This window comes from Rattus norvegicus, chromosome 1, assembly GCF_021556685.1.
Source record: "Rattus norvegicus strain SHRSP/BbbUtx chromosome 1, alternate assembly SHRSP_T2T, whole genome shotgun sequence".
NCBI lineage: Eukaryota > Metazoa > Chordata > Mammalia > Rodentia > Muridae > Rattus > Rattus norvegicus.
In genome coordinates, this window is record NC_141534.1 from 201,497,424 (window position 1) to 201,512,567 (window position 15,144).

Consider the following 15,144-nt stretch of genomic DNA (forward strand, 5'->3'; position numbering starts at 1 on the left):
AAAAGGAGAGGAGCAGCAAGTCTGAATTGAATGTACTGGGGGAGTAGACACACAAAGGGGGGTATAAACAGAGGGCCGTGTTGCTGGGAGAAGGATGTTATGGAAACTGGGAAGGTTACAGTGAGACCAGAGCTGAGTGGTTGGAGACAACTGTTATGAGTGCATCCTGACACAGGGAGATAAATATAAAGATGAACAAACAGAAACGCACACAAGTACCCAGAGACTGAGAAACACAGAGAAAGATGGAGGCAGAATGAAATGTGGACCCATGCAGGCAGATGAACCTGTGGGATATGTGTAAACCACACTCACTTCCTTCTCTCCCTGCTGGGAAGAGCCCGAAACATGAGCAGCCAACGGCCAACGGCACATTTGCCATCCAGGTCTCGGTTTCCAAACGCAGCCATCTGCCAAAGAAACTAGAAGAAAGACGCTTCCTGGGCTGGGACAGGGAATGTGCCAGAGGAGCCTGGAGCATCTTACTGTGAGAGCAGCAAGTACTTGAGAACCATGCAGGTAAGGGACAAGGACAGGACCCACTCTGAGGTGTTTCAAATTGCCACAGCAGAACAAACTGAGCCACACAGAGGTTTATTAATGATATCCCACAGAGAACCGAGTAAATGAACTATTTAAAAAAAAGAAAGCTAAGCCAGGTGCGGTGGCTCACACCAACCCCAGCATTTGGGAGGTTGAGGGGAGGGTTCAGGGTGAATGTGAGCTACAGAATGAGACCCAGTCTCAAAAAAAACTGCTTTATAAGGCTAAGCATTATTAGTACCATCTACCATATTAAGCACTATGGCACATGCCTTTAGTCCTAGATGCTAGGAAGCAGGAGGAGATCTGTGAGTTTGAGGTTAGACTCTATTTATTACGTTCCAGGGTAGCCAGAATCTCTCTAAGTAATCACATTCAACACCAGCAGCCCAGAGGAAGGCTTGCTGCTCCTCCTGACAGAAGCTGAGGGAGCTCCAGTGCACCTTCCTGCCACACCCCCTTGACACCTCAGATCAGAACTCACTGCACCCTGAAGATGCCATGGTCATGAGAGGCAGAGGAGAAGCCTCCACACTAAAGGAGTTCTGAATGACAGTGAGATGGAGCGCGGTCTGGATTCATCCGGAGGATGGTTTCAATGTTTTATGATATCACACCTAATGACTATGAAAACCCTGAAGCCAGGAAAAAGTGAGACACCAGCATTACACTCCCCTTTCTGGTCCTTATTGTTCTGCTGAGAGAAGGGCATCATGTCACCTCCTCTCTCCTCCCCTTGACAGAGTTTGTTCTGTAGCCCATGCTGGCCTGCAACTGCTCATCCTCCTCCCTGAGCCTTTCAAGTACTTCAATTATAGGTGTGCACTCCGCCTGGCTTTGTCAACCTATTCTCGTTTTTCTTGGAGACACGGTCTCCCTACAGAGTTCTGGTTGCCCTGGAACTCACTATAGAGCAGGCCTGACTCAACTGAGAGATCTGCCTGCCTCTGCTTCATGAGTGCTGGAATTAAAGGTGCGTGTTACCTTACTTCAGTTTAATCTTAAAAGATACAGACAGGGGCTAGAGAGATGGCTCAGGGGTACAGATAGCTTGCTGCTCTTTCAGAGGATCAGAGTTTGGTTCCCGTACTCACATCGGACTGCTCATAACCACCTATAATTTCAGCTCTTTTGGCCTCTAAGGGCACACGTCCACACAGACACAGACACAGACAGACAGACATGTATGTACCTGCGGGCATGTGTGTGCATGCACACACGTGCACACACACACACACACACTCTGAATCTTTAAAAGTTTTGGAGGGGTTGGGGATTTAGCTCAGTGGTAGAGCGCTTGCCTAGCAAGCGCAAGGCCCTGGGTTCGGTCCCCAGCTCCGAAAAAAAAAAGTTTTGGAACAAAAATGTGTGTGTTCACATGTGGGAGTGGGAGGAGGGGGAGAGAATGCAGAATCAAATTATCTTTGGGGAATCAGGAGACAGCTGTGAAAAATATCTATACTATTACTAAAATTTCTTAATCTGAAATAAACACAATAACATAAAAACAAGATTTAAAATAGATAACTTTAAAAATAAAGTTCCATTTGCCCACAGAAACCAGAAAGAAATCCACTTAGTTCTTATAATGAATTAAAGTAAATTGATATAAAAATAACTCATCATAGTGAATAACACTGGCAGTTATAAACCAGATAGAAACCATCAGTGCCCAGCCCTCCTTTCACCAAAGTGCATTTGAAGGGGTCGTGGAAGAGGCAGGCACAGTGTGAGTGTTCTTTTTCAACCTACTCAGGAGACTGCAACCTGAGCCAACACATTGTTCAAAGGCTTTCAGACCGCAGTTGTCATCTGAAAAACCTCTGTGCTCTTTCACCAGATAATCTCTGTGGTCTATTCTAACTGTTTCATCATAAGAATCTACAATGTAAAACACAGACTTCAGTTGAGTCAAAAGCTCAAGTTCAAACACAACAAACTGGACAGGAAGTATTCAGTAACTGTCTATCTTTGGCGCTCAGAGGCCACCCCCACTACAATTATACTTGCAAAAAAAGTCCCACCTTCTGCCTAATTCATAAACCCTCCTTGGCTCACATCAATACTGCAAACATTTATATTCCTAAATTTATCTTTTTAGTATGCTAGAAATCATCTAACTTAGGCCACAGGCATTTTTGGCAAGTGCTCTGCCATGAGGCCACAGTCCTACCTCCCTCCTTTAACTGACCGAATTCTTCCCTCTCTAGGCAGTCCAGGACCGCATATCTGCCCATTTTGTTATTTCTTATTGCAAGGCAAAGAAGGATTTCTGTGGGGCATGGTAAAACACATTTATCATGCCAGCACTGGCAGGTAGAAACAGGAAGATTAGGCATTCAAGGGCAGCCTGAGCTATGAGAGACCTTTTCTCCAAAATAAGCAAATGAAGTACAAGAGGAAAATAGATTTCCTGGGCATTTGTTTCCTGAACTCAGCCAGCTTCACACATAAGAACAGCCAGGTAGGAGGTGGCTCAGCAGTTAAGAGGGTGCTCTTCAGAAGGCCTGGGTTTCCTTTGAGGCACCCACATGGTGGCTCCCAAAGTCCTTAACTCCAGTTCTGGGGGATCTGGCACCCTCTTCTGGTCTCCTTGGGTACCCATACATACATGGTACACAGACATAATGTAGGCCAAACACTCATACACATAAAATAATTAAGAAAAACCTTTAAAAAGGGAGAAAAGGGCAAGAACAGTCAGGTGTTGATCACCCCCACTGGCATGTAAGCAAATATCAAGGGTAATCCTCTAAAACCTGATGGGGTGATGACTCTACTTCAACTTCTAAGACCTCTACAAAGGAAACCATCGGGATTGTTATTCTAGGATGACCTAGGTAAACTCCACCGTTTCCCAAGTCTAACAGCCAAGGTTCATTTGTAGCACCTGGGTTGCCAATGTTCTGTTTGGTTACAACACTTCACACATGCAAAACCTCAAGGCCACAGGCCTTTCCAGCAGCTCCTCACCTGAGAGCTCTTGCCGCACTTGGAGTCCCCTGACACGAGCACAACCTGATTTTGCAGCAGACTCTCCATGAAGGAGTACTTTTCTTTCCATATCGGAAGCTCCTCTCTCTCTTTCAGAAGTTTGTAATATCGCGATGAATACGGCAAGCCGTCAAAGGGGTTCAGCTCCAGATCCTCGCAGGCCAGGACCCCTTCTTCATCCCCATCGCTGGAATCTAGGGATTCGGGGAAATAGCGTTTTTCTGGGGAGGCGTTTGGATGCTCCAGTTCCTCTTCGTCCATTTCTTCCCGCAGTGAGCTCATGCTGTTCACATTCCACAGTCCAGTTCTCCGGTCAGCAGCCCATTGCAGAGAGGGTGTGAGGCCCGCTCACAAACTCAGCCAGGCTCCCAGGCCCAGTTCGGGATTTCAGCAAGTTAATTCCTCAAACCCGAGTCCCTCGGTGCTCGCTCACTTCAGCGCTCTTGGTCTGTTACATGGCGTTCAATAAACCACGCTAAAAACAAGCACATGAAAGATGAGTGTAAAATCAGGTAGTATACAAGAAGTTAAAAACAGAAACAGTAGACGCTCAAAGCAAACGGTCAGCCTTTTCTGTTCACTAGCTACTGTCCTCCCGGCTGCTGCTTGCTCCCAACCAGCTCTTACAGGATTGCGCAGCTTTGGAAAATGATCCTCAGAGCCTGGTGCTCTTTCCCTGACCTCTGCCCAGGCCTCTGCTTCACCGTAGCAGTGAATGGAAAGCAACAGGGAGTCTGATCGGAATTGTGAGGCTAATCAGTCACGTGGTCACCTAATCCCATGACAAAGAGCACGGACTTTATAAAGGGGAGAGCTGTGCCGGTCTGGAGAGTGGTCCCTAAACACTGGTAAAAGTTTCTCCTATTACCCAGCATGCCTTGGGTGTAAAGGACCATTTAAGAAACCTGACATTTTACTTTTGCTTATGCAGGCTTAAAAATGTCAGCGATCTAAGTGAATTTATTCTTTTTTCCCCCCATCTGTTGCTGATATGGCCTTTGTTTAATTAAATCACAAGTCTCCTGCTGTACTTTTTGAGATTCCTAGGTGTGAACCCCAGCAAGCCAGGGCCAAAATAATAAAAGATACCTTTTAATCTAAACAAAGAAAGCTTGCCTAGGGAAAGGTAAGATCCACACCAAGGACATATTCTTTACATGTCAAGTGAGACTTTTTTCTTTTCCATCTCTAATTACTAGAGATTAACAGGGAGAAATAAGCCAATTAGTGATGCTGGGGAAAGTCCCTTCTCATATTAGCCAGGTGGAAATTTAAAACAAACAACATGGAAAATGGAAGTTTAAAAACAAGTCATAAAACAAGACTAATGGCAGTAACCTCCCACAAACTCTTCACAGCACGGTGCCACCCAAAGCCTATAGCATTAGCCTTCAGCACTGTGCCACCTCAAGCTTCTGGGGCTAGCCTTCCACTGCTTCCTCGGCTGACCCTTATTAATAAGGAGGAAGAAAAGATCTGCCTGCTGGCCCAGTAGGTTCTGGGAAGCCAGTCCCTCAGGAAACATCTGTGGGTACCAGGCAGCAGACATACACATAGGGCAGAGGGTACTGACAGCTGGGGGGACTGGACACTTCCCAGCTCTGAGTAGGAGTCTGAAAAATGCATCCCATTTCCCAACTAAAATGGAATTACAATTTTGCATAAGCAAACACAGGGTTACAGCGTGTACACTCTTCCCTTCACAGCTCCTAGGGTGTGAGATGATTCCCCAGACAGCTGCAGGAAACAAGGCTTCTTGAGACACCAGACAGGCAAACTCTGACTTCAGGAGACCTAAGAGGCAGACCATGCTAAGGAGTGAAGGTTTAGCCTCCAGCTCACATTTTCTTCTGGTCTAATTAGGATCACATCTCAGCGTTCACCCTTGTAAGCCTTTTACGTTAAGCTGCTATTATACCACATCCCTGATTGCCTTAGGAACTACTTCTTACCGATTTTACTTTTTAAAACAAGCATAAGAGACTGGAGTGGTGGCTATCTTCCAGAGGACCTGGGACTGATTTCTAGAACCCACATGGCAGCTCCCAACCATCTGTAACTCAAGTTCCAGGGCTTTTGATGCCCTCTTCTGGCCCCCTTGGAAACTTCATTCATGTGGTATACAGACATACATGGAGACAAACACTCATACATAATTTTTTAATTGAAAAAGTAAATAAAAGTAAAAGGCACAGCGCAGCTGCCATGTTGTTTACTGAGTATGTTCCTGATCATTTCTGGTGTACACTTGATGTAATCAGTACTGTCTCACAGAGCTTGAGCCACATGCGTGTGGCCGGTCCTAAAGGCTTCGTGGTTGTGGAGCGATGCAATGGTTTGGTTGTCAAAATTATCTTGCTCTACTGTTAGTCCTCTTAGTAGACACTCATTACCAACCACTGCTCTGACCTAATTTCCTATTGCTACTAAGCAAAGCTTGGAATACATTGTCACTGCTGAACAGACGACCACTGGCTTCCGTGCAGCCCAGAGCTAAGGATGATGACATCTGGAGCCTGTAGCAGGGATTCTGTGACTCTCAGGCCCACCTACTTGATGTCCTCACTCACACTGTTGACAAATGCACTGATTTGACTCTCTTCTGTCCTATGGAACATGGTACTCAAGACAACCTAAATCTGCTGCTCCTGGTTTGCTCCTTACAGGTGGCTTTAAACACACTCTTCTTTGTTTGGAAGCTACGGCTGTCTTTGAACATGACAGGAGGGGTAGCCACTCTAACCTGCAGGGACAGACCTGTCTTCTGAGCAGTGCTCTTTCTAGACACCTGGGGCTCACCTGGTCACATGGCTGCACAACTTATGCTCCACACTTCACAGCTATGGTGGAACGGAAGATGGCCATTATGCCAACAGAAAGGAATCCAAACTGTGACAAGGAGACATTGGGAACTGAAGCTAAGTCACTCCCATGGTGGCCATCATGAAACACTCTAGCATTCTGAGATGGTCAGGCCACAGCAATGGATAAACAGCAAAAGTCTCCATATTGAGAGTGCTGGGGAAGGTGCCCGAGGCCTGCCAAGCATGCCTGAGTGTGGTGGTTTGCCCTAGAGTTACCTGTAATTGATGCTAATTCCACTGGAGACTGGAAGGAAGAGAAGAGACAGGAGGGAGAGGGAGGGAAGCCATGGCAGGTGACGTTAAGATTCCGCTCTGTGCATTTACAAGTTGTTATTAAAGTTCTTAAGGGATGGATTGTACTAGGCTTTGTATGTTTAGGTGGGCAATTAATTATATCTTATCAACTGGATCTAAGGTTATTGTGTTGTGTGTTCTTCATGTGTAGATTTAAGTGTAATGGAGTGTGGGGCAGCTGCTCTGGGCCACAGAGTTTGGATGTGTGTTTCTGGCATGGAAACCTGCCTTGGGAACTAGGTAGGCAGAGAGATTGCTGCCAGGCTCAGAGAGAGGCCTTTGGCAGTGTGATATGGGATGGAGCAGAGCGGGTGAGATGCTTTGCTGACTGAGAATTTAGATATCCAGCAGATATCGTGGGGCACTGCAGTGCCAGACCTAGAGGGATAAAAGACAGTAATACTTTTTTTATTTTTTATATTTTTACAACAACACCTGAGCCCTAAGCAACTGCTCTCAGTGGCCTGCTCAACCCAAGGAAGGAATCTTAGAGGGTGATGCAGCCATGCTACTCGGTGGGGTACTCGCAGCCTCGAGAGAACATATATTTTCTTAGCAACTCAGGATCATCATTACTGTAAGCTACCACAGCAGAACGTTGTCCTCATATTTTCTTGAGTAGAGAAGAGTCAAGACCAGACTGCTGCCCTGGAGCCCACTTGTCTCAGAGATTCAGTACCCCTGCAGCCCGTCATCTGACACTCACCTAGGGAAGTTCTCCTCCCTGCCCTTAGAAACCAGACAGGCTTGACTGAAAAATATTTGTAAAGCTTGGTCCACAAAGGGCTTCAGTGTAAACTGGTGAGTTTGAGGAGCCAAGCTATTAAGTTTCCAGACTCTGAAGCAGTCGGAGTGACTTCTTGTGACTGTGGCTTGTGTGTTGGATATGGACAGAGGAGTGGCTGACATCCAAATGGAGGCTGAATTTGAGGCCTGGTGATGTTCAGACACCTGGCTTCATTGAGCCTACATCTGTACAAAGCTATGTGAATCTACTTTTCCCTAGCAGTATTTAAAAATACACAAGTGACCTATGCCCTATATTAGCAAATTAATGCAGGAGGAAAAGAGACTAGGGAGGCTAAGGTAATAGCTCAGTTGGCGAGTACTTTTCTAGTATACACAGAGCCCTGAGTTCATGCCCCAGCACTGGAGAGGTGACGGCAGGAGAATCAGAAGCTTAAGGTCATCCTCAGCTACATGGTGAACTTCAGGCCAGCCTGTGATATGTGACACTCAGAAGAAAAGAAGGAAAGGAGGGAGCGAGGAAGAAGGAAGGGAGGGGGGTTGGGCAGTATATGTCACTCAGATAAAATTTAGCTAAACTGTTTCAGTACAGGCATTTTACTCTATGAAGTCTGAACCTGAAAGACTCCTTTTCAGAGTGACCCCACTGTATGTACTGTAACTGCAGCTTCTCTGGGTTGCCCTCTGAATTGGATCTGTAACAACTTGTAGATGGATAGCCACTAAACAACACCAAACATTTGTATGTAACAGCTTATTAAGCAAGAGTCAGAAGTTGAGAGCCATTCCTGGGTCATCTATATGCATGACCCAGGAATCTATATGCTCTGATAATTCTAGAAATACAGTACAGTTCACAGAAAGGCAAGGATGAAATCTCAGAGCCAGCATCTCTGCTTTCTCTGCGGTTACTTTGTTTCAAAGATCTGGTTCCTAATGTGTATTCTTCTGAGTTTGGGGCTTTCCCAACACAGTCCCAGGACCCTGCCCTTTTCCCTGGATAATAGGACCGTGGTTTCCTCTCACCTCCCATTTGTGTGTCCTTATGCCCTGCCTCTTGTACTCCAGTCGTATGTGATCAGCCATCTTCTCCTTCTCTGCCCCTTGGATACTGAATAAGTACCTCAGACTTTGCACGTCTGAGCCTCCGCTGCCAGCATGACCTCGTCACACACCTGGCTGCATCTCATGTAATTCCTTCAGTTGCGCAGACCAGAGTATCTCAAGTTATCCTTGACTCTGTCTCTCAGGCCAGTGGAGTAAAGCCAGACTTTATGTACCACACAAACACTCCACCACTGACCTACACTGCACCCTTGATTTTTTTTTTTATCTCAGATCCTCTGCTTGACCTTTCAAAAGATGCAGGCAGTGAGTAACCGTGCTTTTTCCCATTGAGCTCAACTGCTCCTATGAACAGTCCTTTTGACCTTAACTCACAAAGGGACAGCAGACACCAGCAGATCTGGGGAGTGGAGTCTGCAAGACACCTCAAAAGGTCTCACAGGGCCACCATCAGGTGCCTGATTACTGAAAGTCATGAGCATGCACTTTGCACAGCAAGAGGAAAAGGGACCCTGCAGCTATTAATGACAGACCTTGAACTCAGATTATCCCGGGGTTGGCCTGGTGGGCTCAGACTAACCTTCCGGTGCTGTAGTCAGAGGGAGATAGGGAAAACTACAAAGATCTGAGACTACTGATGTTGGAGGAAGTGTCTCCTAAGCCCAGAGACCATGGTGGTGACCCCTGACAGGAGTGTTTGATAGAGACCTGGTGCAGGTCTGCCTATCTTTCACCACTGCCTCATTCTTCCTCAGCCACAGGCTCCTTTACTGAGCCTCCGCCCTGTTCTTGCTCTTCTGGGCTGAAATGTTCCTCAGATAACCAATGCCTCACTCCCTTATTTTACAAAGGTTCACCAAGTGTCAGCTCAGGAAAGGATTTCCTGGCCACCTTCCCTCCACTCCACACCAACTTTCACCATCTGTACCTCCCCTCCATTTTGTTTGGTATAGGAGCCCTCCACCAGAAGGCAAGCTCCATGAAGCAGGGCCTGGCTCTCTACTTTGCATGCTGCAACAGAGCTCGGCACATATGAGGCATTCAGCAATTGTCCGTTAACTGGATGAGTGAGAAATTTTTATCAAGCTCCCCCTCATAAAGTCAGACCACGAGTCCTTAACAATTTCTCAAATTCCCTTAGGCCATCATGCATGGGATCTGTGACCACTTACCTGACCCCTGACGCATGCCTCCCTTGCAAGCTATCCTACATCCTTCCTGCACAGCTGGTTTTTTTGCCACATCACTGTTCGGAGTTCCAGATCCTTTGACACTGCTGAACAATGTCTAATCACCTCGTTAGCAAGACACCACGGTGACACTTTTTTCCTCTTTGACAATAGCATGTTATACACCCTTGCTTGGAAGGGGGAGTGAGCAAGTGGGCAAATTCATAAACTCAACAGTGTGCACTGCACCTAGATTTCACCAATGCAGCCTGAGGTGGGTTGTTCTTGGTCCCTTCAGGAGTTAGACAGACAGGAGAGGGCTGCCCTGAGATCCAGAAACCAGCAGGTATTACACTTCACAGTACTTCAAGGCCTCTGTGGCTGACAGCAGAGGCCACAGCCTCACATACAGGAGAGTTACCCGCTGCCCAGTCTTCACTTAGACTATTGCGGGAACTCTGCTCCTCGATAATCCCTGTGATCCTGAACCTCGAGTACAAACTGTAACTGAATAGACGGCCCATGCTATAACCTTCAGGAACTTTATGCCTTTAAAACATTTGACACCCTATACCACAGGGAGCACTCAGAACTCAACCGTCTTCTCATTCTCAGTGTCCGCACTTTCAGGTTTCTCTCTCATTCAGCCAACACTTGGCCTGACGCAGGCCTGCATGGTGGCCATGCTGGGACGGTGAGAACAGGCAGGCTGGCTTCTTTCCCGGGGGCCCCAGTGCAGCCAAGCCAGAGGGGGTGTCGAGATGGAAATTCTTTGTCTATGAAACCCTTCATCTTATTGCCAGGCAACTAAAAGAAGGAAAGCTGGTCCATGCAAAGGCCAGCAAACGTGGGCACTGAGGGATTTCAACAATGAGGGAGCCAGGACACAAGTGGCCTGACACACTGCCATACAAAGGCTGCTCACACACATGTGGGACAAGCTTACACTCCTTGGTCAACTTTAACATTCTCCGCCTTTGCTTAAGTTTTCCTCTTAACTTTGACAGTACATGAGTTTCTTCAAGACTATCTTCCCCTCACCTGCCCTTAGGTTTTTAAAGTTGCCCATGAGATCCAGCTCTGGAGAAACCAGGAAGAGGGAAGGTTAAGGCACACAGCACAATGCCTGCACATCGCAGGAGAAACCAGTAAACCCAATGTAACAACCAACCCCTAAGAATGATTACCAGCTAAGGAACGTCTCTCTTTCTTATGATCTTTATATTTATTTTATATGTATGAGTGTTTGGCCTCCTGCATGTTTATGCTTTGGAAGGAGTTGGAGCCCATGTAACTGGAATTAGGGATGGCTCTGAGCTGACATATGGACGCTGGAAACTGAACCTGAGTCCTCTGGAAGAGCAACAAGTGTTCCTAACCACTGACCCACCTATCCGGCCCCTGCTAAGGAACATTTCTTGACAAAATAACCTTTAAAATTATCTTCAAGTAGGTCTGACAGAACAGTTGGTCCCGATGCTGAGTTCACAGGACACACATAAAATATCTTACCTCTTTCAAGCTGTTCGTTTACATGATGCCCAGCTTCACATGTAGACGGTTTGCAAAATGTACTCACTTTTGTAAAAGTTTTGTAAAATTCTCTCCAGAATTTTAATCTCTCTGATGTTCCCTCAAGATCTATAGAGCAGTAAATCATTCATGACTCATGTGTGTGCACATAAGAGCAAATGACTAGACAGATCTTTTACAAGGCTTCTTAGTGTTTTCTGCCCATCCTCCCTTTATAACCTCAGAAACTTGGTTCTGACTCTGGGTATGCAGGTGCATAAAATCAATATACAAATCCAACATTTACTAATCATAAATCAGAAAGAAAGTCACGTTTAGAAAGATGTATGTCTGAATAAATGTTATATCTGCATATGTATTTGAACACCAGAAGAAACCCCTGAATCCCATAGGACTACAGTTACAGACAGTTGTGAGCTGCCATGTGGTTGCTGGGAATTGAATCCAGGTTTTCTGGAAGAGCAGCCAGTGCTCTTAACCACTGAGCCATCTCTCCAGCCCCCAGACATTCACTTTTAAAATAATTCTTTGGCGTGTGTATACAATTGCCATTTATTAAAGGCAAAGTTGCATACTAATGAGGTGAGTCTATTTTTGCACAAAGAATAAAATCTTGGCTGGATACACTGCTGGAGAAGAAGCCTCTTCAGTGAGTTTAAGGTTAACTGACATTTTGATTTTAGAATCATTAATTGCTGAGAATGTCAGTCCCTTTGTACAAATTCATAGTATAAGTGGCAGAAGCGTATTTGGGGTGCTTCAAAATTAGAAAATTCTTAGGCCAAATTTTATATAATTTTCCCCCTGAAATTTAAGTGAGCTATACAAAGAGCAGTTTTTAAACCAAGGATCCTAACACCCCAGAATCCAAAAGGCACAGTAATTTGAGGCAAGTTAAGGAAAGACAGCACAAAGCATCACTCTTGGTCGGAAATGTCTGGATGCACAGTAGGAACACCAAAGCCCAGGCCTGTGGAACCGGCTCAGTGGACCAAGAGCCTGTTGCTCAGGCACGAGGACATGGGTCCCATCCCTAGCATCCACGGAAAGCTGAGTGTGGAGGTGCGTATCTGTAATCTCACTGGGGGAAGAGGGGCAGAGATGGGAGGACCCTACACGTTTGCTGGCCAGTTTGGGCCAAGTTGGTGAGCCCCAGGTGCAGCTAGAAACCCTGTCACCAAATATAAGGTGAAGTCACTGAGGAAAACACTTGACAATGACCTCTGGCCTCTCCACTCACACACCCATGTGCTCAGACACTTCTACACAAACACGGTAACACATGGACACCAAACAAGCACCTGCCATAGTAGCACACAAGGGTTTGGAATCCTAGCCCAGTGTTGCAGGCAGAGCTTGTTGGCATTGGATTTTCTGCTGGCACAAAACAAAGTAAGTATGCTGAATGCTCAGGACCAAGGCTGCCATGAAGCTGCACAATACAACATAGAAAAGCAATGCCATCAACACCTAGATGCATTTGCCGTTAGATTTTGAATTAATCTGGGGTTGCTGTGTGTCCAGAAAACCTTTACTGTTGCCACATTTTTCGTGACTTCCACTTTCAGTTACAAGATGGGTTCTTAATAATCTTTAAAAGTTATTTTCTCATTTGGATGTTGCAAATTTCTACAAGATTCAAACACTGTTTCAAAAACAGGAACACTGATCTCAGGGATACCACAAGATGCTGGAGGAGTAATAGGTATTACACTGTCTTCTCATGGACGCAGGAGCCCATGTGACCAAGCTCTAAAACCCCTGCAAACACTGTGTGCTCCAATCGTGCCACCTCCCACGCTTATCCACCTCCCACTCCCTCTAACTTAGAAGTAGTTCCAGAGTTATCTTTGCAACTCCTGGAAAATAGATACAGGGCTGTGCGTGGGCAGTGTGATTGGCAAGCATTTGCTGAAGCAACAAGCAGTATACTTACGACTCACAAAAGAGAAGGAATGAAGACTGCAAATGAGTGCTAGCAGCTTTCAGGATAAAAGGCCATCTGCTTTTTGGAGCATGTGATCATGGGTCCAATATTCCACCACAATTTTATGCAAAGTGCTAATGTATGGCAAGCTGAGAAGCTGGCACCAGAGTGTAAATGAGCTCACTGCCTCTCCCACTGTAACCTTGACGGGAGGGCTGGAGCCAGCACCTGTCTGCAGACCACAGTCGGACAGCATGGTTCCACACACTGAGGTTGAACTGACAATGATGACGATGATAATTCTGCTGATTAGCGCTCACAGTGTGCTTACTTTATGCCAGATGCTAATAAGCACTTAAGTACTTTATATGGATTATTTCCTTTAAACCCTTAAGAACCCCATGAGGGTTTACTTTATTAGTCCCATTTTTTTCAAATGAGGAAATTTAAGCCTTCAGAGGCTTGGTTAATTTATCCAGCTTTTAGCATCTTGGCTGTGATACAGCGGGTGTTTGAAGTGAGGCAGTCCAGCCCCAGCTTGATCCTTGATAAATGTATGCTACCCACTGAGCCATACAACCACGCCATGTTCCAATTTCCTTAACGAACAGGAGGTTGCCTGGATGCAGCGGCTCCAGAACTCAGGAGGCAGTGGCAAGCAGATCTTTGTGAGTCTGAGGCCAGCCTGGTCTAGGACAGCCAGAACTACACAGTGAGACCCTGTCTCAAAAAAAAAAAAAAAAAAAAAAAAAAAAAAAAAAAAAAAAGAAAAGAAAAGAAATAGGGCTGGAGAGATGGCTCAGCGGTTAAGAGCACTGACTGCTCTTCCAGTAGTCCTGAGCTCAAATCCCAGAAGCCACATGGTGGCTCACAACCATCCATAATGAGAGCTGATGCCCTCTTCTGGTATGTTAAGACTGCCACAGTGTACTTATAAATAATAAATAAATAAATCTTTAAATAAATAAATCTTTAAATAAATAAATAAATAAAATAGGTTTCTATGGTATCTGTACAGGTTGAAGAAATACTTGACCCTGTGGGAGATGTTCAAATAGTGTCTAAATGGGGATGGGGAAAGATACTTTTGGCTAAGCCTGATTACCTGAGAACAGAATGCTGAAAGTTGTCCTCTGACCTCCACAAATGCATGCTGTTATGCACTACCTACCTACATGCATGCATATACGAATATACACAAATAATAAATGTAAATAAACTGATGTTTTAAATAAACTGATGTTTTTGAAGTAAACAGGTACAGGCCGGTTGGCAAGTCTTGTTTGTGTATTTGAAAGGTACAGTTCTAACAGCCCTCCCGAAGCTACATGTCAGATACTTAGCATGCACACTTTCTCAGCTACAGAATGTTTCCAATGATACAGTGGGGTCATGCTCCTGAGGTTCTCAGGAGGCTGAGTGTGGTGCCCAGGCCTGTAACCCCAGTGGGCCCAAGTCTGAGGCAAGACTGAAGTTCACGACAGGGCTGGGCTGCATAGCAAAGTTTGGTCTTTCTCTGTCTATGTTCTCATAGGCCCAGCCTTCTCTAACATGTATCATGTTTGGTTTCCAGTAGCCGATAAATATCTCTCTGGAAAAGATAAGGTAAAATTCAAAATTTATTTTTAAAATCTTATTTCTAGATTTCAAAAACACTGACATGGAGTTTTAATAAAGGAACCATCTTTAGGACTGGAGATGGCTCAGTAGCTAGAGCACTGGCTGTTCTTCCAGAGGACCGGGGTTCAGTTCCCAGCACGTATACGAATGCTCACCACTATCGGAAACCCTTGTTCCAGGGGAATCCAACACCCTCCTCTGGCATTAGGCACATGAGCGACCCAGACATGCACACAGGCAGATCATCCATAAAAATACAATTTAAAACTAATGTGAAAAATTCACCTGCTTTGGGAAAACCACCTAGAAAACCAGTCTTTATTGGGCATTGCTCTATATCAAATGTAGCTTGAATAATCAATTGCACAATTAATCAAAATTTCTTACA

At 45.5% G+C, this 15,144-nt stretch overlaps 1 protein-coding gene across 6 annotated transcripts in view; it reads right to left on the reverse strand.

Annotated features, from left to right (window-relative positions):
- The window catches only part of Dhx32 (DEAH-box helicase 32 (putative)), a 59,784-nt gene that overhangs the window by 31,818 nt on the left and 12,822 nt on the right, over window positions 1-15,144 (reverse strand). For 4 of the 6 annotated variants that reach the window (NM_001130039.1, XM_087572954.1, XM_087572987.1 and 1 more), the window contains 1 exon segment: window positions 3,517-4,012. In NM_001130039.1, the coding sequence (NP_001123511.1) occupies window positions 3,517-3,819 (303 nt within the window). In that variant the 5' untranslated portion in view covers window positions 3,820-4,012. 6 annotated transcript variants of the gene reach the window in all.